General features: G+C 57.3%; 5 protein-coding genes across 5 annotated transcripts; 2 read left to right on the forward strand and 3 right to left on the reverse strand.

Annotated features, from left to right (window-relative positions):
• Nucleotides 1-95: 95 nt before the first annotated feature.
• Nucleotides 96-2,027, reverse strand: SCHCODRAFT_02617420 (UBC-like protein). Its single transcript, XM_050344811.1, has 9 exons — nucleotides 1,920-2,027; nucleotides 1,716-1,797; nucleotides 1,645-1,658; nucleotides 1,494-1,586; nucleotides 1,368-1,442; nucleotides 1,286-1,314; nucleotides 908-1,052; nucleotides 546-660; nucleotides 96-411 (listed from the first exon to the last, which is right to left on the reverse strand). The coding sequence occupies exons 1-9, from the start codon at nucleotides 1,944-1,946 to the stop codon at nucleotides 245-247; spliced, it is 747 nt and encodes a 248-aa protein (XP_050200899.1). The 5' UTR covers nucleotides 1,947-2,027; the 3' UTR covers nucleotides 96-244.
• Nucleotides 2,028-4,515: 2,488 nt separating this feature from the next.
• Nucleotides 4,516-7,418, forward strand: SCHCODRAFT_02686200 (uncharacterized protein). The gene is made up of 6 exons (XM_003032443.3): nucleotides 4,516-4,558; nucleotides 4,607-6,020; nucleotides 6,081-6,262; nucleotides 6,314-6,821; nucleotides 6,876-7,039; nucleotides 7,092-7,418. The coding sequence occupies exons 1-6, from the start codon at nucleotides 4,544-4,546 to the stop codon at nucleotides 7,215-7,217; spliced, it is 2,409 nt and encodes an 802-aa protein (XP_003032489.1). The 5' UTR covers nucleotides 4,516-4,543; the 3' UTR covers nucleotides 7,218-7,418.
• Nucleotides 7,419-7,528: 110 nt separating this feature from the next.
• Nucleotides 7,529-15,089, reverse strand: SCHCODRAFT_02698681 (uncharacterized protein; the record flags this gene model as incomplete). Its single annotated transcript, XM_050346923.1, has 10 exons — nucleotides 7,529-8,242; nucleotides 8,298-8,476; nucleotides 8,530-9,811; nucleotides 10,272-10,607; nucleotides 10,657-10,832; nucleotides 10,883-12,171; nucleotides 12,865-13,325; nucleotides 13,383-13,561; nucleotides 13,610-14,891; nucleotides 14,943-15,089. The coding sequence occupies 10 exons, from the start codon at nucleotides 15,087-15,089 to the stop codon at nucleotides 7,529-7,531; spliced, it is 6,045 nt and encodes a 2,014-aa protein (XP_050200900.1).
• A 57-nt stretch (nucleotides 15,090-15,146) lies between these two features.
• On the reverse strand, nucleotides 15,147-17,713 carry SCHCODRAFT_02617430 (cyclophilin-like protein). The gene is made up of 10 exons (XM_003033048.2): nucleotides 17,486-17,713; nucleotides 17,404-17,431; nucleotides 17,184-17,257; nucleotides 16,792-16,995; nucleotides 16,707-16,734; nucleotides 16,501-16,653; nucleotides 16,336-16,421; nucleotides 16,004-16,205; nucleotides 15,882-15,950; nucleotides 15,147-15,795 (listed from the first exon to the last, which is right to left on the reverse strand). Exons 1-10 carry the CDS (start codon nucleotides 17,604-17,606, stop codon nucleotides 15,282-15,284), a joined length of 1,479 nt encoding a protein of 492 aa, XP_003033094.2. The 5' UTR covers nucleotides 17,607-17,713; the 3' UTR covers nucleotides 15,147-15,281.
• A 97-nt stretch (nucleotides 17,714-17,810) lies between these two features.
• Nucleotides 17,811-20,372, forward strand: SCHCODRAFT_02571217 (uncharacterized protein). The gene is made up of 3 exons (XM_003032445.3): nucleotides 17,811-19,148; nucleotides 19,202-19,374; nucleotides 19,424-20,372. Exons 1-3 carry the CDS (start codon nucleotides 17,894-17,896, stop codon nucleotides 20,144-20,146), a joined length of 2,151 nt encoding a protein of 716 aa, XP_003032491.1. The 5' UTR covers nucleotides 17,811-17,893; the 3' UTR covers nucleotides 20,147-20,372.
• The last annotated feature ends 13 nt before the right edge of the window (nucleotides 20,373-20,385 follow it).

Below are 20,385 nucleotides of genomic sequence, written 5' to 3' on the forward strand. Positions count from 1 at the left end.
CCATTCTACGCGACGAAGCAGGCCATGTCTGGTGCCCCGTTAGCGCCCTGCATTCCTTCATCCGACGACTCCACCCTCCCCTCCCCTGCCCAACCCATCCAACCCCTCTGCCCATCGCCTGGCATCCCTTCTCTTCTTAGCCCTCCCACCATACTACCTACGAGACCCCAGCACCAAGACACGCACCCACCCACCCACGTCGCCTCCATCGCCTCCCGCCCACGTCGCCTCGATCGCCTCCCCACTACGGCCCCGACATCCTCGACACCAGCACCGCGAGCACGATCAGCACCCCCCACCGCCACTTCTCCCACAGCGCCGCGCCCCACGCACCTGGGGCGGGTGCTGGTTGTGCGCCGTTTCCGGGCTGGGCTGCGTTGGCGGCTTGGGCTGCAGATGAGGTTGCGTTCGCTGTAGTGAAGGATCAGCAAGCTGCTAGAACAGGTGATGACTGCTAAAACAGATGCTGGCTGCTAGAACGGACGCTGGCTGCTCGACCAAATAACGAGGAGGCCGCCTGATGATGCACAAAAAGGTAGACATACCTCCGGTAGAAGAGGCAGGTCGTGATGGAGCGGGCGGAGGCGTAGGCGGCTTATCCGCCCGGCCGCGCTCCTTCTCGCCCATATTCGGAAGGTCGCGCATCTCCGGGGTGGCGTACTAAGGGAACAAGTCAGGATCAGGTTGCAAAAAGTTCACAAAGACCAAGAGAAGGTCGCGGAGGAACCAGCACCGACGCGCGACGCAGCATCAATGCGACAGCGTCCAGGTGCAGCCAGCCTTGCCCGAGTGAAGTCGAACTCGCCCGACTACGCCTGCGCTGCACGCCCGCTGAGCCCTTGCGCTCCCGCATTCACAGGCGCTTCCCATCCGCCAAAACCTTCCACTAACTCGAGGGCGAACTCACCTCCGGAAACGCCTCTCTAAACCGCGCCTGCTGGATATTCCAGTTATGGCTCTGCGCAGCGAAGCCGCGCTTGTGTGCGGGTGACGAGTTAACGGAGCCGGTCGTAATCTCGTCGGAGAGCATGAAGGAGAGGAGGCCGGTGAGACTGGGGAAGAGGGTTAGTATTGGGAGAAGATGAAATTGAAAGATCGAGGGATGGGGCGGTGATGTGGGGGAGGCAGGCGAGGATGAATGGACAGCGAGTGGGCGAAGAAAGGTGTAGTCGAACGAGGGCGGGCTCTGGAGAGGCGGGTGGTGAGGATGAGAGGACATGGGCTTCGCTTGATACCGGTGACTGGGAAGGTGGATGTTGACATCATGGAAAGACCGGCCACATACATCGTCTGGACGCTCCATGCAGGATTCCACTGCGACAAGGACGGTCAGCCGGCTAGACGCGAGCGAGAAGTCGATCACGCACGCTCCCAGGGTGAAAGTCCGACATGGAGAAGCAGATCTTCTTGTCTGGGTAGAAGCGCCCCGACGGCGTGAGCATCTGCAAGCTCCCAATCAGCTCCCTATCCCACAGAACCAACTCGCCACACACCTTGATGCCCGGCGGCTTGAACGGGTACTCGGCGGGGAATAGCAACTGCCCGTGGTACTCTCCGCCATCGTACGGCGAGTCAGGCGGACCGCGCTGCACCGGCCCATTCAGCTTCCTATCCTATCCTATCAAGCTCAAGCGCCGTGCTCACGATGATAAAGTTCCCTGCGAATGAATGGGTTCGTCAGTCAGACGATCAGGCGGCGGGTCAAGCACACGCACAGGTCAAGATGTTGCGCTCGTCGGGCACCGCCCAGACGTACGGAGGGGGCTCCTTCTGCATCGTCGCGTACTCTTTCGAGAGCTGCGCGTCGAGTCATGGATGGCGGGCAGCGAGCGAGGGCATCGGTCGTGGGCAGTGGCGTGAGCGCGGGGAAGCGAGGATTACATCAGCATAAGCGCTGTAGGGTGGTGTGGGCGACGTACGCGCTTCTGGGCGGCTTTGGTGGCCATGATAAGATACTGGCGGCGGGGAGGAGCTCAGATGGTAGACGGTGGCGGAGGACAAGAATGCGGACGGCGGATGGCGTGCCGCCGAAACCCCAATCACGAAACTTCCCACGTTATTGTTTCCGTTCCGGGCCACAAGGCAGCCTCTTTCCGCCGGTCAGCATAACTTGCCTCTTAGGTCGGTCTTTTAGGTGCTGCCTTTGTAGCAGAGGAAGACAGGACTTCGCTAGTGAAATCATTGCAAAGCGAGGGGCATCCCAGGTCAGACGCCTTACTTCCCCTGAACCCTGGGTGCGCGCGTTGACCGGCTGGTGAGCATGCATCTTGTGGTCGGCTAGGATTATCGAGAATAGTACTACGCGAGGTAGAACCATGCTCCCTCAGAGGCACGCCTTGGAGGATAGTGGCAGGCTAGCGGGAAAACTCGAGGTCATCGTAGGTGAACAAGGTATGCTCTAGCCCTTCATGACGCTCGGGGCTCACCAGGCTTGCAGAGTCTCTTACTGTATTGCGTAGCATACGGCAATGTGTAACTCGTCGAAATCACTGTCACGCCTGACTGGATTTGGCGTTTGCTCCGATTGCTTGGCAGTAGGATGAACGGTGGCGCCTGGACCGCAAGTAGTAAGACGGCACCACCCCTTCGCACTGTAGCGCACACGCTCTACGAACACCATATCCAAGGACAGACGTATGCGCTAATGCATATCAGGGTAACGGACGGCGTACGTCGCATTGCAGCTTGCTGCAGCTCATCAGTCATGGATCCCGGCCGCTGAATGCACATACCTTTTCAGACTTTTATCACTCTCGCAGAGAGATATCCTGCAGATGTAGGCGCAAAGGGAGCCCGCCGACGGCTTTCTCGAAGACTCGTCGACTTGGAGCGTGCGATAGTCCGGCTGCAACGTCGTTGAGGTTCGCACTTTGGATAGCTGTCTTGTCTCCTCCAATCTGCTGACTTCGTCGATAGACCCGCCGTATGTGCGCGTCGGATCTTCAAGTTATGTTCGCTGCGAGGAGCCGGGGATAATATATTCTTCAGGCCAGAAGCAGCACAATCGGCAGCGGTGGTCAGCCTCTCAGCGACGGGGACGATTGCTAGAGCAGAGCGCTGGCGCTGTAGTGTGGCTGAATGTGGGCGAGTCATCCGGAGGTTCAATGGAAGAGAGACTGACGCGGGCTTCAAGTTGAAAAGCGACCGTGTTTACTGCGCAAGTTTGCTTTCCGAGGAGCGCAATATCATCCCAGAGGTGCGTGGCCACAGCGGGGCGAAGGCCTTGTTGAAAAGAGCTCGGACGCAGGTCGCAGATGCGGAGTGTGATTCGTCGAGCGTTGCAATGACATGCTGACCGCCCGACGCAGCCTTCTCTGCTCGGAGAGCATCCTCGCGTCCTCGGTCGAGGACGGTTCGCTCATGAGATAGGCGCAGAGTTGGGCCTCAGACGGCGTCGTTCGACTTGCAGTTCTGCCTGACTCGCATGGCCGTTGAGGTCAGGCCGGCCAGCGGATTCGCGTTTGAATAGTCTAATATCTTCGATGGTTAGGTACGGCGAGCACTGCCCAGTAGGTCTCATCAGTCGTGTTGGGCTCGTCGCTGGGGCTGAACAATCGCTAGGGCTCGATCTTGAATAGCTGGTCAGCCGCGGTGATGACACGGCGCCTGGCTTTCAGCGCGCTCGATATCGCGAGCTTGCATCGTACCGGGAAAGAACCCTTCCGTAGAGCGCTGCCGCTGTCATCGAGCACGGGGAAGTCGGTCCGAGCAGATCCTCGGGCGTCTAGGGAGAGGCTAATATTGGCAGTTGCGCCGTGGTGGATGTTGTCCATAGGAGGTGCGTCGCATCGATGCTGATGTCGAGAGCATGTGGCAAGTTCATGTCCAGGTCGCAGGGGTCGAGCACGGGTGTAGCAAAAGTCGTGAGCCGCTGGGCGTGGTGCATCAACGGACGACTAGCGGAGAAGATAAGAGTCCGTTGGTAGCAAAGGCGATGGACCAGTGTCAGCCTCTTGTGAGTTTAGTCTGGTGCCGTCGGGGTGGACTTGTCAAGTTTAGGGGCTCGGCATGAGCAGGTTGCCAGCATATAAGGCTCAGCTGAAAGGTAAGTAACTCGCGCTGACTTATAGCAATGAACCTGACGCACAAATTCTGGTTCCAGGAAAAAGTCGTTCAGAATTACCTCATGAACGCGGTTGACACCAGCGGTGCACAACGAGAGCGTCAGAAACTTGACCAGCTCGTTGTCGGCGACGCACTCGGGCTGAACTGCAGTCGGGCCTTCGGGACCGTCGGTAAGGGACGATCTGACATTTGCCCGCGCCCAGTCCTCGTGTCCATCACGTGATTGCCATGCGCCCCATTGTTTTCAGGCAGGCCCGAAAAGGTATTTGGCCGCGTCGCGGCGTGCGCTTGGGCTCCCAAACTTGGCTCTCTTCTCCTCGGCCACTCACCCTGTTGCCTTCGTACATTTTTCTTCTCTCTTCCTCTCAGCTTGACCTAGTCTTCGTCCACTCTCTCTCGTCGCCTCACCAGACGCAATCTTCGGAGTCTTTAGCACCTCCAGATCTTTTTGCGGGATAAGAACAGGGCTTTGTTCGCTATGAGCGACATTCAGGTGCGTGGTCTGCCCTGCTACCCGATATTGCCCTGATCATGACTGCAGAAGAGCGGCTGGAGCCTGCCACCGGACCCGGACAGTGACAGTGAACTCGACATACCAACAAGGCCTTACGTCGCCGCCTCCTTGCGTCGTAACAAGATATCGAATCAGCCCCACGCGATACTCGCTGCTCTACATGACGATCGCAACAAAACCGGCAAGTCACTGGGCGTGCAGTCGTTCGGGTATCACCCCAACATGGATGCGTTCCTGAATAAAGAGCTCAAGGACGCCATCGCGACAGACGTCGAAGGCCTCACGGAGAAAGTGTTCCCCAGTGATGCCTTTGCCGTCGCGCCCGACGTTGTGCTCGACGCGCTGAAAGCTGGTCCGACGCCGATGTATGCGAACGACCGATGGGACTGCCCGAACCTCAAGAAGCAGCATCAGGAGCGCCCATTCGCCACCTTCCTCGACAACCTGGGCGACGAGATCAGGGCTATCTACGCCGAGCACGAGAAGCCGCTTCCGGCTGAAAAGCGAAGGTGGTCGGCCGACTTCTGCGATACACCTCTGAACGGAGGAGTCGCCTCCAGGAAGCCCGACCTTTCACTCGTCCCCGAGGGACGGGAGGCGGACTGGACGAACCACATCGCCGACGGTCAGCTGAAGAGCAACGTGCGAGACAAGAGCGACGCCTCCGCTCAGCTGTTCGATGGCGCGTTGAACACGCTCTCCGCGCAGGACGAGCGACACCATCACATCGGCGTCGCGTTCATCGGCGAACTCTGCTTCATCAGCTACTGCGACCGTGCTGGCTGCATTCAATCGCTGCCGCTCGATATACATGCTGACCCGGAAGGGTTTCTGCGGATCTTCATGGGGCTCACGATTGCTGATCGAGGGAGGCTGGGTTTCGATCCTACCATCATCCATGATGGCGGCAAGCGCTACGTTGTCATCGACGGGAAGAAATACGAGCTTGTCAAGAACTTGACTCAGGCGGCCGGCATTCGGGGGCTTGGGACGGTAGTTTGGCAAGGCGTCGAGGTCAAGGAATCGGAGAAGGATGGTGGGGAAAGGGGCGGAGGAGATGGCGGAGACGGCGAAGGAGGGGGTGGACAGGGCGGCGGAGAGGGTGCAAAGGACGACGCCAAACAGGAACGCGAGTCCGTCGCGATCAAGAGCGCTTGGGCCGACCGTACTCGCGCGCACAGTGAGGATTTCTTCCTCGACCGAGCGAACAAAGCTGGCGTGGAGGGTGTTCCGACGCTTGTGGGATACGAGCGTGTTCGCCACAACGGCCACTTGTTGTCGACGGAGACCATCCGAGAGGGCTTGACGTACGGCAAAGACTGCAAAGTCGTCTTCGAAGTACGTGACCTCACACGCTTGGTCGTGAAGGAGATAGGTGTCCCTCTCCACCAGTTCGCAAGCAAGACCGAGTTCTTGTCCGCCATCCGCGATATCGTCTACGGTGCGTGATTGTCGTTTTCCATTAACCTTAGCCTCGAGCTGATGCATTTTTCGTTGACAGCGCATGATGGACTTTACAATAAGGCGAATACGCTGCACTGCGACATCAATGACAAGAATGTGTTGCTGAGGGTCATCGCCGGCGCCGCACCCGAAACGCTTCGTAGGGGGCTACTCATTGATGAGAATTACAGTACTGCACTCGACGAGAAACGCGAAGGAGCGTCGAGTGCACTTCGCAGCGTGAGTGCTCGTTTTCCATGATCCCTCCGCTAGCTGACCAGGGCTCATCAGTGTGGCCCGCTATTCGCTGCTTCAGACATACTCATGTGGCCTGACCGCTTCGCGCCGGAACTTCGACATGACCTGGAATCGCTCTTATGCCTCGTCATTTGGACATGCGTTTGCTTTGCCGGCCCAAGCGGTCGTCTACGCGTGTCCGATATGAAGGAGTCAAAGATATACGGATGGCTACAGATGGAGGAGTCCTACGCTGGCGCAAACAAGGCCGCAGTGCTCAATCTGAGGCCGAAGGACAAAGACATGTTCCGCGATTTCATGAAGGAGACATTCCATCCATACTGGGACGATGTCCAGAAGTGTGTCTATGACCTTCGGCGGGTAATCATGCGCGACGACCCTCCGCCAACACATATGGAGGTCATCAAGGTGCTCGACAAGCATATCCCCAGAATCAAGCTTCGTGAAGAGAAAGCCCCCGAGGCGCACCATCCTGCAACGGCGGCTAAGAAGCGCGGTCGAATACGTGGCGTCGGAGGGGCCTCTGGCAGTCAGGCGGACGGTGAGTGATGAACCCATCATCCTTGAACTTCTGACTGAACATTGTTCAATGTAGGCGCGGAAGAGGCCTCGGAGCTACGTAAGACAGGAAGGAAACGCGCGCGGGTGAGTGAAGGCAGCAACTCGCCATACTTTGAAGAGGACTGCACCCCGTGTGGCAAGAAGGCTTTGAAAGGCGAGCGCGTCGTGGAGTGCAGGAATCCGAAATGTCGAGTCTTAGTAAGAGGTCTCCGTTCCAATTTGACGCAATTCTGCTGACTTTCCGTCCTAGTACCACGAACGTTGCGCGCCATTGAAAGAAGGGCAGAGCTACACCACTTGGCTATGCTGGAAGTGCGTAGACTCTGGGTTTAAGCTTCCGAAGAAGCAGAAGGCTAAAGCACCTGCACCGTCATGAAGAACCGTGCGGTCGCAGTACTGCACTGTCTTGGGTATATCACTGCCCTACATACTACCTACCGATGTTCCTCTCGAAAGTATATTGGCATGTATTGGATCTCCCCGACGTGCGAAAGTAGTCGAATTACACAAGACGGTGGAATGCGTCCGCTGTGGATCGATTGAATACTTCGGTTGTCTATCACATCGCATTTCACATATCTTACGGATCGAGCGAGAACGGGATAGCAGTTCAGCTGGTCACGCAACTAAGGAGACATCGTCGGAATTTATTATCTCTGTTATAGATACGACCCAATAGCCAACGCGCTACACCATTTTTTGTCGCTTCGGCGAGTGAGGTGCGCTACTACTACATTCAAACATCTTTCCCGATAGCTGCTCCGTCACCCCACAGCTCGAGTCAAACAGTGTTCTTTCGGAGACCTCGGTGGCGCATGAGTTCGTCGACCTCGGCGTTCGGCTAGGCGTCGGCAGAGGACCCCCAGCACTGCCGTGCGATGTTGACTGTGACGATGGTCGATTCTCCGCGGAAGGCCGCTTCCGCTTCGGTGATGCCTGGGTTTCCGACGATGACGGGATGGGCGAGGTACGAGGAGAGGTTGGGGGCGAGATGGGACGGTTTGAGAGGACAAATCGCCTCGCCTTGATGTGCCGGTCGAGGACGTCGAGCATTTCCTCGTGACGGGGAGTTTCGTCGCGGCACATGACGATCTTCCGCATATCGCAAACGACGTCCTTGAGATCGTCGAAGTACGGATGAAAGATAGCATCGAGGAAAGCTCGGAATTCGTCGTCCGAGTAGACACGCATGATCTTGTCCTTAGCGGCGCCGTCTCCTACCAACCAGGGCTGCATCGGAGTATCATGCAGATCGAGATCCCTGCGTGGCGTGTTGGACGGTCCTGCGTAGCTCGCGCAGATGAACATGAGAACATGTAGGAAGGACTCGAGGTCGTGCCGTGGTCCTTGCGTGATGCGCTTGTATCGGAGAATGTCGCAAGCCATAAACGGAAGAGTACCCTAGAGGCGGCATTCAATTAGCCTGCGAAGTACAATACCAAACAGAGCAACATACAGCCTTATAGCCCATGGGAGCCATCTTCCATTGTCCAAGTCGTTCGACGCGGATGGCAAAGTCCAGGTCTATGAGAAGCCCCTGGCGTAGAGCCGATCCCGGGCGCGCGCGAAGCATGATGTTGTTGTCGCTGATGTCGCAATGGAGCAGATCGTACACGTCGTAGAGTTTCTGATGCGCTGCGAAGACAGTCAATTAACAACACTTGTATGACTGGAAAAAGAAAACTCACTCCCGATGGTATCATGAAACGCGCCAAGCAACTCTTCCTTGGACGCAAAATCATGCAGCGGGCGCGCGTAGGGTTGTAAGACCAGACGACGAAGAATGAGCTGAGGTACGGTCGCCTTGGTGGCGAAACGATACATCGGGTGAAGAGCTTCGCACCAGCTTGTCGTACACAGCTTCCCAGGCCCTCTGGAAACAGGCTCCTCGCAGACCAGATCCGGTATCCCGTCCAGGCTGCTGACCCGCCGGAGGAGATCGCCTTCGGTGTGCACGCGCTCCATGTCGGCCCAAACGCTCTTGATGACGAAGTCCTCGCTGCTATCTTCTCGACGACAACGCCAGCAGGTGGTCCCACTTCCTTCGATTTCCCTGCGGAAGGAGATCGTCTCCAATAGCTCGTACTCCACTCCTCCTACGGTTACGAAGCGCTGATCATCCCGGTACACAATGCTCGTGTCCCTCCCCCCGACAGACTCGTCGAGGAGCGACAGACCTAGGATGATGCGGGCGAATAGGATGGGATCCTCGTTGATACTGGTCGCATCCGACAGCACGCGGCCTGCCCGATCGTGGTACACCAGCTGGAAGCTGTCCCCGGCAATGGCGACGCCCACGCAGTATAGGCGGTCCTCCTGAGATGCGAAGAGGTTGAAAGCTCCGGTGGCAAGGCGATGGAGAGCTTCCGGCATATCGTCCTCTGTCGGCACCATCTGGATATCGCATAGGACGTCCGACCATTCCGGGTCGACGTCGGCATCGATGAGCGCAATTCCGGGGACGCGATCAACCTTCCCATCGAGAAAGGGACGCGGACTTCTCGTCGGAACCCATTGACGGGGCGTGTCCGGGACGGGCTCTCCGAGTTCGACATGCGCCTGCCAAGCAAGTCGAACGAACCGGTTGAGGAACGCCGCCATCTCGCGCTCCCTATCTCCTGGAGGCAGCTGCACGGACGGATAGTCCAGCAACCAGCGCTGATTATCGAGGTCGTAGGTGATCTTGTCAAGGTCTACGACCAACTCGGCGGGCTCGACGGGAAAGATATCATCGGGGAAGAGACCACGGCTGATAATGGAGCAGCTTCGAACAGTTGTTCGCTCTACATCGGAAAGAGCCTCCTTGTTGACGCGAGTCCGTAGGAGGTAGGGGTAGGGGGCTTCGGGAAGGCGCGCATCGGGATAACGCAATTTGCCACTGGCGATCTCGTCAGAGATAGGGGAGGCTGTGGCATCTGCCGAGCCAGGACTGCAAGGATGAGGGGGAGGCTTCGTGGGAGACATGACTTCCTGGCTGAATGGTAAGCATGTGTTCATCGAACGAGCGCGCAGGGATTATTCGAACCTGAGTGGCGATGCGCGCGAGCCAAGACTGTTCTCGAGGGTGATCAAAGAGGTCGCAGGATGTTCCGGTGAAAGTGGATGCACTGAATTGGCAAGAAAATCGAGGACGGTGATGGTTCAGGTCAAGCCGTCGCCGTTCGCCGCGTGGTGATATTGCCATCAGCACAATCAGCGACAAACAGAGTTATCACGTGACGGCCTCGTGGTTGCAGCCCGCTGGCATGTTATACACTATTGTATGCGGCTGGTCGAGGGCAGGAAGGTCGTATCAGATGCCTTTCTGTCTCAATATACACTCCAGTGACAATATATCGAAGTCATTAGATCAAAAAGTATATACCCCTGCCGCTGGCCGTCTAAGCTCAATACACTGGTCGAGAATGTCTAGAACGTCCTCATGACAAACCTTTGTCTTACTCCTGCGCATAATAGCGATTCGAAGCTCGCAAACCAGGTTTTTCAGGTCATCGAAGTAGGGATCGAAGACGCTGTCCAGGAACGCGCTGAAGGCATTGTCATCGTATGTGCGAATGACCTCCTCCTTGTACTCTCCGTTTCCGACGAGCCAAGGCGCCAACGGAGAATTCGAGAGCTCAAATTCCTTGCGTCGCGTCCCGTGCGGGCCGGCGCAGGTTGCGCAGACGAAGATGAGGACGTAGAGAAAGGATTCGAGGTCGTGCCATGGACCGTGTCTGACGCGCCTGTACCGTAGGAGTTCGTATGACATGAACGGAAGGGTACCCTGTGGGATGGGATGAGTGAGCACCATGACTTCGCATCAGGACACGTACCGCTCTATAGCCCATGTACGCAGTCTTCTCGGCTTGATCCGTCACGAGGACCGCGCTGTCGAAGGCGATGAGGAGTCCCCGACGCGGAGACGAGCCGCCCTGCCCTCGGAGCATAATGGTGTTGTCGCTGATATTGCAATGGAGGAGGTCGTGCATATAGTAGAGTACTTGATGCACTGCGACGTGCGTAAGCGGCTGTACTCGGATCGGAAGCAAGAAATCCTACCTTCAACGGCATCGCGGAAGGCGACGAGGAACTCTTCTTTGGAAGCAAAGTCCGCCAGCGGGCGCGCACACGGCTGAAGCACCAGACGCCGCAGCTCAAGCTGGGGGACGGCTACCCGATTGCCGAACCGCTTCATAGGGTGAAGCATCGCGCACCACATCGTCGTGCACGGTGAACCGTCACCGCGCAAGACCTTCTCCTCGCAGATGAGATCAGGAACTCCATCTAGATGACTGATTCGCTTGAGGAGGTCGCCTTCGGAGTGACTGAGCTCCAAGTCTGCCCAGATATGTTTGATAACGAAGTCCTCGGAACAGCCCTGTCTGCGGCATCGCCAGCAGATAGTGCCGCTCCCGCACAACTTTCGACTGACGGAGAGGGTCTCGCAAATCTCGTATTCCACGTCGCCAACGGTCACGAAGCGTCGACCGTCTCGCGAGGCAATGCTCTCGTCCTTTCCGCCGAGGGACTTAGGGAGAAGCGCCAGGCCTAGAATAATGCGAGCGAAGAGGATGGCGTCGGCGTGGATATCGAGCACTTCGGAGAGGACACGTCCCGCACGGTCCTGATAGACCAGCTGGAAGTTGTCCCCCGCCACCGCGAGTCCGACATGGAACAGGCGATCCTCCTGCGAGGCGAACATGTTCGCAGATCCGGTGGAGATCCTATGCACAGCCTCCGCCATAAGATCTTCCGTCGGTGCCATCTGGACGTCGCAGAGGACGTCCCGCCACTGAGACTCGATGTCGGCGTCAACGAGCGCGAGTCCATAACAGTGCTCGATTTCTCCGTTGAGCATGACACGTGGGGACTTAGTAACGATCCATTGACGAGGAGTATCCGGTACGGGCTCGTGGAGTGAGTTGTGCGCTTGCCAGGCAAGTTGGACGAACTGATTGAGGAAGTGAGCCATAGCGCGGGCTCGCTCCCCAGGATCCAGGTCAAGAGGTGGGTAATCGAGCAGCCAGTGCGAATCACTGACACTGTATGAGATATCGTCGAGAACATGGGTAAATTCGGAGGGATCGACGGGAAAGACATCGTCGGGGAAGAGTCCACGACTGATGATGCCTTTAATGGTGGCTGTCGTCTTCTCGACACCGTCTATGGCGTCCTTGTCTACGCGAGTTCGTAGGTTGTACGGCTCGGAGCACTCGGGAAGGGGATCGTCGGGATATATCAAGACTTCATCATCCGATTCATCCTCTGAGTCGTCGTATGCAGCATCGAGGGATGGGGATTGAGTGTCCGGCGAATGCCTTTCCATGTCGCAAGGATAGAGCGAGATGCTTGAAGACGACATTAGATCCTGCATGGAAGATTAGCGTTTTTCGAGCGGAGCAGCGTGGATTCGCACCTGAGTTGCGTGAGTGCGCGAGGGATATTCTATCGTCGGGGAAACGAATAAAGAGTTGAGTGCGCTCGTGTGAAGGAATATTTTCTATAACAGATGGTGGTGATTAGGGACAAGCGCGGGCTGAGATGTTGGCGCGAACACGCATTTCACGTGATTGCCTCGTGGACGCAGAAAGTTTAACACAGTTCTGGGCAGTGAGGAAATATGTCTGATTCAAGCTTTCCCGGATACAAAGAAAGATTAAAGGACATGAAAGGGCTTTTTTTTCAACTGCGCAATGACCATAGTGCTCGAGCAACGCAGCCTGAGCAAGTACATTGAGCCCTACCACTGTGATCCTAGACTGCGCGGCTGGCCACATACACAGATTTCCTGCACCCTTTCGGACTCGCCAATCTTTGTACTAGTCACCGCATGCCCATCGATCTATGCAAACTTTGGTCGCTTTTGGCGGTCCTGACAGTCAAGATGGTCCGGCTTATCCTTGGATCGATACAACGCTGCAGAATACTTGCAGGCCAAAGGCTGTTCCAATTCCTGACTGACGCAATGGCTCTGGGAGCTCGGATGGCTTGTTGGCGACAAGACACCTTCTTCATTGTCTTGTCGCCTTCTCTTCGGGCACCTCGAATTCGTCTCGAGCAAGGCCTGCGGGGAATGGGAAGCGGTGAATGTCGCGTCGCCTTGCCGTGCAAGCCGTTGAGTCTCGATGTGGCGATCAAGGACGTCCAGCACATCCAGATGGTGCAAGACTTGCTCTCGAGGGCCCATGATGACGGATCGCAGCTCGCAAACGATGACCTTGAAGTCGTCGAAGTACGGGTGAACCACGCTGTCCAGAAAAGCGCGGAACTCCTCGTTTCCAAGTTTGCGCATGATGTGCGCCTTGCGAGCGCCGTCACTCACTAGCCATGGCTCCAGAGGGATGGCGCACAAGTCGACATCTTGTCGGGGCGTGCAGGACGGCCCCACGTAGCTTGCGCATGCGATTATGAGGACGTGCAGGAACGATTCGAGGTCATGCCACAGCCCATGCATACGACCTTGATGAAGAAGGAGGTCGAATGCCTTGAAACGAAGAGTGCCCTGACAAAGAGTGAGTATCCAAGTATCATATCCGTTGAACGTGTTAGTACGACGTACTGTTCGATACCCCGTGAACGCCGTCCTCATATGACGGGCACCCGTGACATGGGCAGCACAGTCGAAGTCAATAAGGAGGCCGCGACGCATGGGCGAGCCAGGGCACTCGCGAAGCATAATATTGTTGTCGCTGATGTCGCAGTGGAGAAGGTTATAGTCCTCGTAGAGCTTCTGATGCGCTGTAAGGCTATCAGCCATCGATACGCCGTGTCATCAGTAGTGCGCACCTGCTACTGCGTCTCGGAACGCGCCAAGGAACTCCTCCTTGGATGCGAAGTCCTCCAGCGGTTTTGCATAAGGCCTCAGAACTAGGCGACGCAGCGCAAGCTGGGGAAGATACCTCCGGGCCCAGCGATTCGACGGATGGAGGACTTCGCACCACCTTGTCGTGCATGGGGTACCGTCACTTCGAGAGACAGCTGTCTCGCAGACCAGCTCCGGTACTCCATCTACCGCGCTAGCGAGCTTGAGTAAGTCGCCTTCCGAGTGCTTGCGTTCCATATCCGCCCAGACGCTCTTGACGACGAAGTTCTCGCTACTATCATCGCGACGACACCGCCAGCAGATGGTACCACTCCCGTGAAGATCCTGGCTCAGCGAGAGCGTCTCGAGTATTTCGTACTCCAGCCCGCCCACGGACACGAAGCGTCGTCCGTCACAGGTGACGATGCTCGTGTCTTTGCCTCCGAAGGATTTGTCGAGGAGGGACACGCCCAGAATGGTACGAAGGAAGAAAATGGGATCGATATGTGTTCCGAATGTATCCGACAGGACTCGGCCGGCCCGATCATGGTAAACCAGCTGGAAGGTGTCTCCAGCGATGGCAAGGCCGACGGAGAATAGGCGATCCTCCTGGGAAGCGAACATATTGTAGGCCCCGCAGGACAGTCGATACAATGCGTCCGGCAGCTCATCCTCCGTCGGAGCCATCTGAACGTCGCATAGGACATCACGCCACTGCGGCTCAACGCCCGCCTCGACGAGAGCAATTCCAGGGAAGTGTTCGACCTCTCCTTCTGGTGTGAGCCGAGAGGTCTGCGTTGTGATCCACTGGCGAGGGGTGTCTGGAACGGGTTCGCCGAGGTCCTCGTGCGCGATCCAGCAGATTTGTACTAGGCGATTCAGAAAAGCCGCCATCTTGCGCTCCCTGTCTCCAGATGCGAGGTCAAGAGATGGGTAATCGAGGAGCCATCGAAGGTCATCGAGGCTGTACGCGAAGTTGTCGAGGCCGTAAATGAACTCGGAGGGAGCAATCGGAAATGCATGATCGGGAAAGAGTCCTCGGCTAATGATGACTCCACTTCGCGCGGTAGTCTTCTCGACACCAAACATCGCATTTCGGTTTATGCGCGTTCGTAGGATATACGGGTCGGGACACACGGGAAGGCCCACGTCGGGGTACTCGCGAGGGCCGTCGTCTGCTTCGTCAGAGACGCGTGAGGGTTCCAGATCCTGCGAGGGGACCGCATTGCAGGGATGGACGGCGGAATTCGCAGGTTCCATAGGTATCTGGGTGAACAGTCAGAGTGCATCAGGCGACGACGCAGCGGGCATTCGCACCTGAATATCACGGCGAGCGAGGCTGAATAATTTTTGACGTTGACGCCAATGAGAAGGAGTATAGTGTGTGATGGTAAGGGCTTTCCGCTTCGCTCGCAAAAACGCAGAGGTGGTGGTAGTTGGGATCAAGCCGTTGTTGATCGCCATCACAGGCCAGTGACTGACACGTGATAGCCTCGTGGCCGCGATCCGCTGTCCTCCAGTCGCTGCAGGTGAAAGGCCAAAACCGAATATGACTTAAAGGACTTCTCAAACTGACTACAGACTCTGCGCACATAGCAGAGGGGTCAGATTACAAAGCAAGCACATCAGTACGATCGAGTAATCCTGCCCACAACGTCACCGCCGGCGCCCTCCACCCCCGCCGCGCGCCTTCATCGACCGCGCCTTGCGCTCCTTCTCCTCCGCCCTCGCCTGCGCCCCCCGCGCTCGCGGGTCAATGACCTCGTAGTCCCTCTCCGCCTTCCCCACCTCCTCCGCGTTGTCCTTCGGGAACCGCAACTCATGCCCGAGGAAGTCCGTATCGTCGTCCACCTCCACACCCGGCTCCTCGCCCGCGGGGCGCGTCTCGCCCTCTTCCATGCCCTCTGCCCCCACACCTCCCACTCCCGTACCTCCCACTCCCACACCTCCCACCCCTGCATCTCTCCCGCCCTTCTCGCCCTCGTCGTCGACCACCGCCATCGCGCCCTGCAGCTTCCCGCGGAAGCTGTCGAGCGCGGCGAGCACGTCGCTCTCGTCCTTCCGCTTGCCCTTCTTGTGCACGCCGCGGCCCTTCGCGTACTTGGCGAGCTCCTCCGAGAGGTAGGAGCGCTTCTGCTTCTTCTTCGCGGGCTCGTCGTCCGAGTCGTAGCTGCGATAGGGTGGTTAGAAGAGCGTGAATGTGAGAAGAGCGCAAATGGTAGAAGAGTGAAAACGAGAAACGGATGATCGACTAACCCCTCCCGCTTCTTGGACAACTTCGCGATATCGGCCTCCATGCGGGCGATCTCGGCCGCTCGCGCTGATCTGCAAAGGGTCGTTAGTCTTGCGCAATGGCGACTTCCATAATATAGGCGTACTGTGATGCACTCTGCTCGGCTGCATGCTTTGCGCGGATGGAGGCGATGTCTTCCGCTTTATCCTTTTCTTTATCCCGCTTCTTCGCCTTAGGCTCTTCCGAGGGTCGCTTGACCTCTTCCTCCTTGGCCTTGAGTACCCTCGTTGGCTTCCCCGGTTGTGTGACGAAGTCGGGTATAGGAGCCACAGGTGCGGGGTCGACAACTGGCCGGGAGAAATGTGTTGGTGGTAGAAGGAAGTGTTGTAGTTGTAGTTGCATCAGCAGGAACAGAGGGGCACGCGCAAGAAGAGGAATGTGTCAGCAAACATTCTGTGTGGGCGATGTTACACTTACGGTCAGGTCGCACCACCGCCTTCTTCTTAATCGGCACTGCCGGTTCTTCCCCGGGATCGTCGTCGAAGCTGAGCAACTTGACGTTTCTGGGCGAGCGGTATGTCAGCACGTATGCAGCCAGAGTGAAGCTGAGACACCAAAGTGAAGCTGATACGAAAGACGCACTTCTTCGCACCCCGCCGCTTCTGTTCCTCCTCGCGCTCACGCTGCGCTTGCTCCCTCGCTCTCTGCTGCGCACGCTTCTCCTCGGCAGTGATGCGGGGGACAATGTCGTCGAACGGGTTGTCGACGACACGGACTCGCCGGATCTTCGGCGGGCTGCGAGGGAGATTAATGGCCTGCACCATGCAAATGACAAGAGAGGTACGCACTATAGCGGTCGCTCGTTCTTGTCCGTTTCTGGAGGGGAACGCGTTGTAAGCTTTGATGTACGCGAGTCCAAGGGATCCCACTTACCCATCTCTCCAATCTTCATGACGTTGTACACCGTGTCGCCGACGCAGCGGCCAAAAAGCGTGTGCTTCCCGTGCAGCTCATCCGCGCGGTCGAGGGTGATGACGAACTGGGAGTCGTTGGTGTTCTTGGTGCCGTTGTTCGCCATTGCGACGAGGCCGCGGTGCGCGAAGCGGAGGCGGGGGTGGATTTCGTCCTCGAAGGGTTCTGAGGGGTAAAAAGGTTGTGAAGGTCAGAGTGGCAAGGGTGTCAGGTACGCATGGAGGAAGGTATCGAAGGTCGTGTGGTGTAGAGTGCATTGAGGTTCCAAGGTGCGATCGGCAGTAAGGTTGGTGGCGAGGAGGGTGAATGGGAAGGTCAGAACATGCTAAAGACTGCAAGCGTAGCATGCGCACCTCCATAGATAGATTCTCCGCCTGCTCCCGTTCCTGTCTTGTCGCCCGTCTGGACCAGGAAGCCGGGTACGATCCTAGGTCGAGTTCAGCATTCACGTTATCTTGTCTCGCGTCCCTTGCGTGTCCGCCCTCCCCAAGAGCACACCAGCAAGCTCCCTCTGTGGAACCCCCGGAGTGTGCGGAATGCACCTAGGCTATTTGCGCACGAACACGCACTCACCGATGAAAGATCACGCCGTCATAGTATCCTGTCGTGCTTCCAGTCAGTCCCCCCCTCCCTGCAGAGTCACAGACTCACAGACCCTCGAGCGCCAGAGTGATAAAGTTGCGGCATGCCTTCGGCGTCTCCTTCGACCAGAGCTCGATCTCGATGTCGCCAGCCGTGGTCTCGAGTACGACGCGGCCGTGGGTGGGAAGAGCCATCCTAAACGAGTCCTCTCCGCGTCAAGTGCCTGGAAAAGAGCAAGTCGTGGTCGACGTATAGAGGGCTTTGGAGAGACGCGACCTGTCCAACGGTGTTGGGAACGAGGCGTCTTCGAGGCGGCGTTCGCGGCCCGGCCTTCCGATTGATCATGTCACTGTCACCGCGTCACGATGTCGCTTGACCAGAACCATCGCCCCTGCTCTTCGTCCCGAGCCAGTATTCAGCACAGTGCCGCGGCACTGTCGAGTTTGCATCTCTCGTCTTCCAGGCAGTCAAGTCACCGAAGATGGTGCGCTCGCAGCAACAAGTGCCACACTCCGGTGGGCCTGAAGGCCACGATACCACGCAAGAGTTGAGATATCCTGACATTCCGTTCCCTCCTTCACCTATACAGCAACTCCCGCTCTCGCTCGCGCTAGACAAACAAGTCGTATCCGATACTCACCGATCATCCGCCTTCGTACCCAATCTGGCGAATGACCTTTTCCCGAAGGCGTCGTTCGCTATCACCCCCAACGCCGTAGTCAAACTCTGCGAAAAGTATTTCTACGATCTCACCAACTGGAAATGGCTATACTACCCCGATTTTTCGAATAGCGCAGACCGCATCGAGCGCGCCTCCGCGACGGCCAGCTTCCTGAACAAGCTCACACGCATCAGCTGGCTTCTGTACGGAGACAATCGACACCCTCTGCCTAGCGTCCCACGTCGGTGGTCTGTAACTCAAAGTTCTCGACTGCTTGTGGACGGGAGCAAAGTCGCGTCATGTGGGCTTGCGTTGGTCGACGCAGGTTCCGCCGATCTGCAGTGGAGCCATATACTCTGCGACGTGCAGATTGAGTCTACCTTGAAGGGCATCTCGAGAGCTGTCCAGAAGCTCACTACTGGTGCCGCGCACATCTTCGCCACGCAAGAACACCGTCTATTTCATCTCGGGCTCGCTCTTGCAGGCGACACCTGTCAATTGGCGTACTTCGATCGTGCTGGTCGTGTTCTCTCCCCCAAGTTCAACGTGCATAAGCACTGTGTACTCTTTGCGCGGGTCATCATGGGCTTGACAGTCCTTGATAAATCCTTTCTGGGTTTTGACCCCAATGTCATCCTGCGAGAAGGTCGGCGCTTCCTCAAGGTTAGCCAACAGGAATACGAGATTTTGGAGACAATACACATCAAGACGACTATGCTAGGACGCGGGACTGTCTGCTGGCGCTGCCGGTGCCCGGATGATGACGAAGACTTTGTCATCAAAAGCGTGTGGGTGGACGAAAGAGAGGGTGCCGAAGAAGGGGAGCTCCTGATGGGCGTACAGATGGTCGCGCAGCTGAGGACTGAATCCGACGAGCTCGTCCTGCGTCCGGACGGCGAGCCGTACACGACAGTGCGCGTGCGTGAATCGCGTCAGGGAAAGAAGCGCTCCATTGTCCCCTATTATGTCCCTCGCCTGGTGCTTCGCCGCATTGTTTTTCAGCCGTACGCACGACCACCCAGGGATTTCTCGTCGAAGGAAGAGTTACTTGAGTGGATGCTTGATGCGCTGCAAGGTACGCAGTTCTATGTCTTCGTTGGGAAACGACGATTCTGACTTTTGCATCAGAGCACGAAGCGGTCTACGAGGATCTGCACTTTCTTCATGGCAACATCAACGACGATAACATCAGGGCCTACACTGAACCGGGTTCGTCGAGGCCGCGAGGGATGCTCATTGACTTCGCCAGCGCCGTCTCCGTAAGCGGGCAGCCCGCTACCGGATCGGCCAACGAGGGAGGGGTACGCTGTACAGTCTCACTGATTCATCAATATCGCTGACATTTTACAGGGAACATTACCGTTCACAGCTTGCGATATACTGCTTTTTCCGCGCCAGAGCGAGCATGGACCATGGCACGATTTCGAATCATTTCTCTATGTCCTTATGATCATCTGCGCCACCTGCTCCGGTCCCTCGAGCACCCCTCGCCAGGGCTTCGACATCCGAAAGTCGCCGATGGCGCCTTGGTACACCAGCGACGGCAACCGCAAGGCCGACATCATGTACCTCTACAGCGACGCCAAATTCCGCGCCTTCCTCAACCGCACCTTCGACCCCTACTTCGACGACTTGAAAGACATCGTCTGCGAGCTGCGCACCCTCATCATGTTCAGGAAATACAGGCAGATCACGCACCTCGATGTCATGACGGTCTTCGACAACCACATTCGGGCCCGGCGGGCGATTCAGGCGCACGCGGCGATCGCGTCCAAGCAGGCTTCCCCGGTCGCCAGCAAGAAACGTAACTGCAGGAAGAGGCGCACAGACCCTTCTCCCTCGTCCTCACCTGCCCTCGACGCCCCGGCGGGTCCAACTCATGGCATGACGACGAGGGCGAAGTCGCGCGCAGCGCCGCCTCGGGGGCCATCCCTCGCCAGCAACAAACCAAACCTTACTCGGATTCTGACACCCTCGCGGCGCAAGACGCGCGCGTCGACGGAGCACGCCCAGTTCGATCAGGCGGGGATGGCGACAGCGACTCGTGCTGCGAAACGACGAAAAATGGTGTAGTGTACTGCTTTTTTCAGCGTCTCCACGTCGGGGTCAGCCGCCTTGGACGCTCGCTGCAGCCCAGAACCCTGGCCACGAAGGATTATCACCGATTCAGCTAGGCGCAAGCGCGGCCTGTTCCAAACTGTACTTATTGTCAACTGATTCAATGGGAACATACATACCATTGAGCGCGATATATATGACTTCTTCCTGTTGCATGTCTCGTGGAATGTCACGCGCTGCGTCGACTGTCGTCG

The sequence above is a fragment of the Schizophyllum commune genome (assembly GCF_000143185.2).
Source record: "Schizophyllum commune H4-8 unplaced genomic scaffold SCHCOscaffold_4, whole genome shotgun sequence".
Classification (NCBI taxonomy): domain Eukaryota; kingdom Fungi; phylum Basidiomycota; class Agaricomycetes; order Agaricales; family Schizophyllaceae; genus Schizophyllum; species Schizophyllum commune.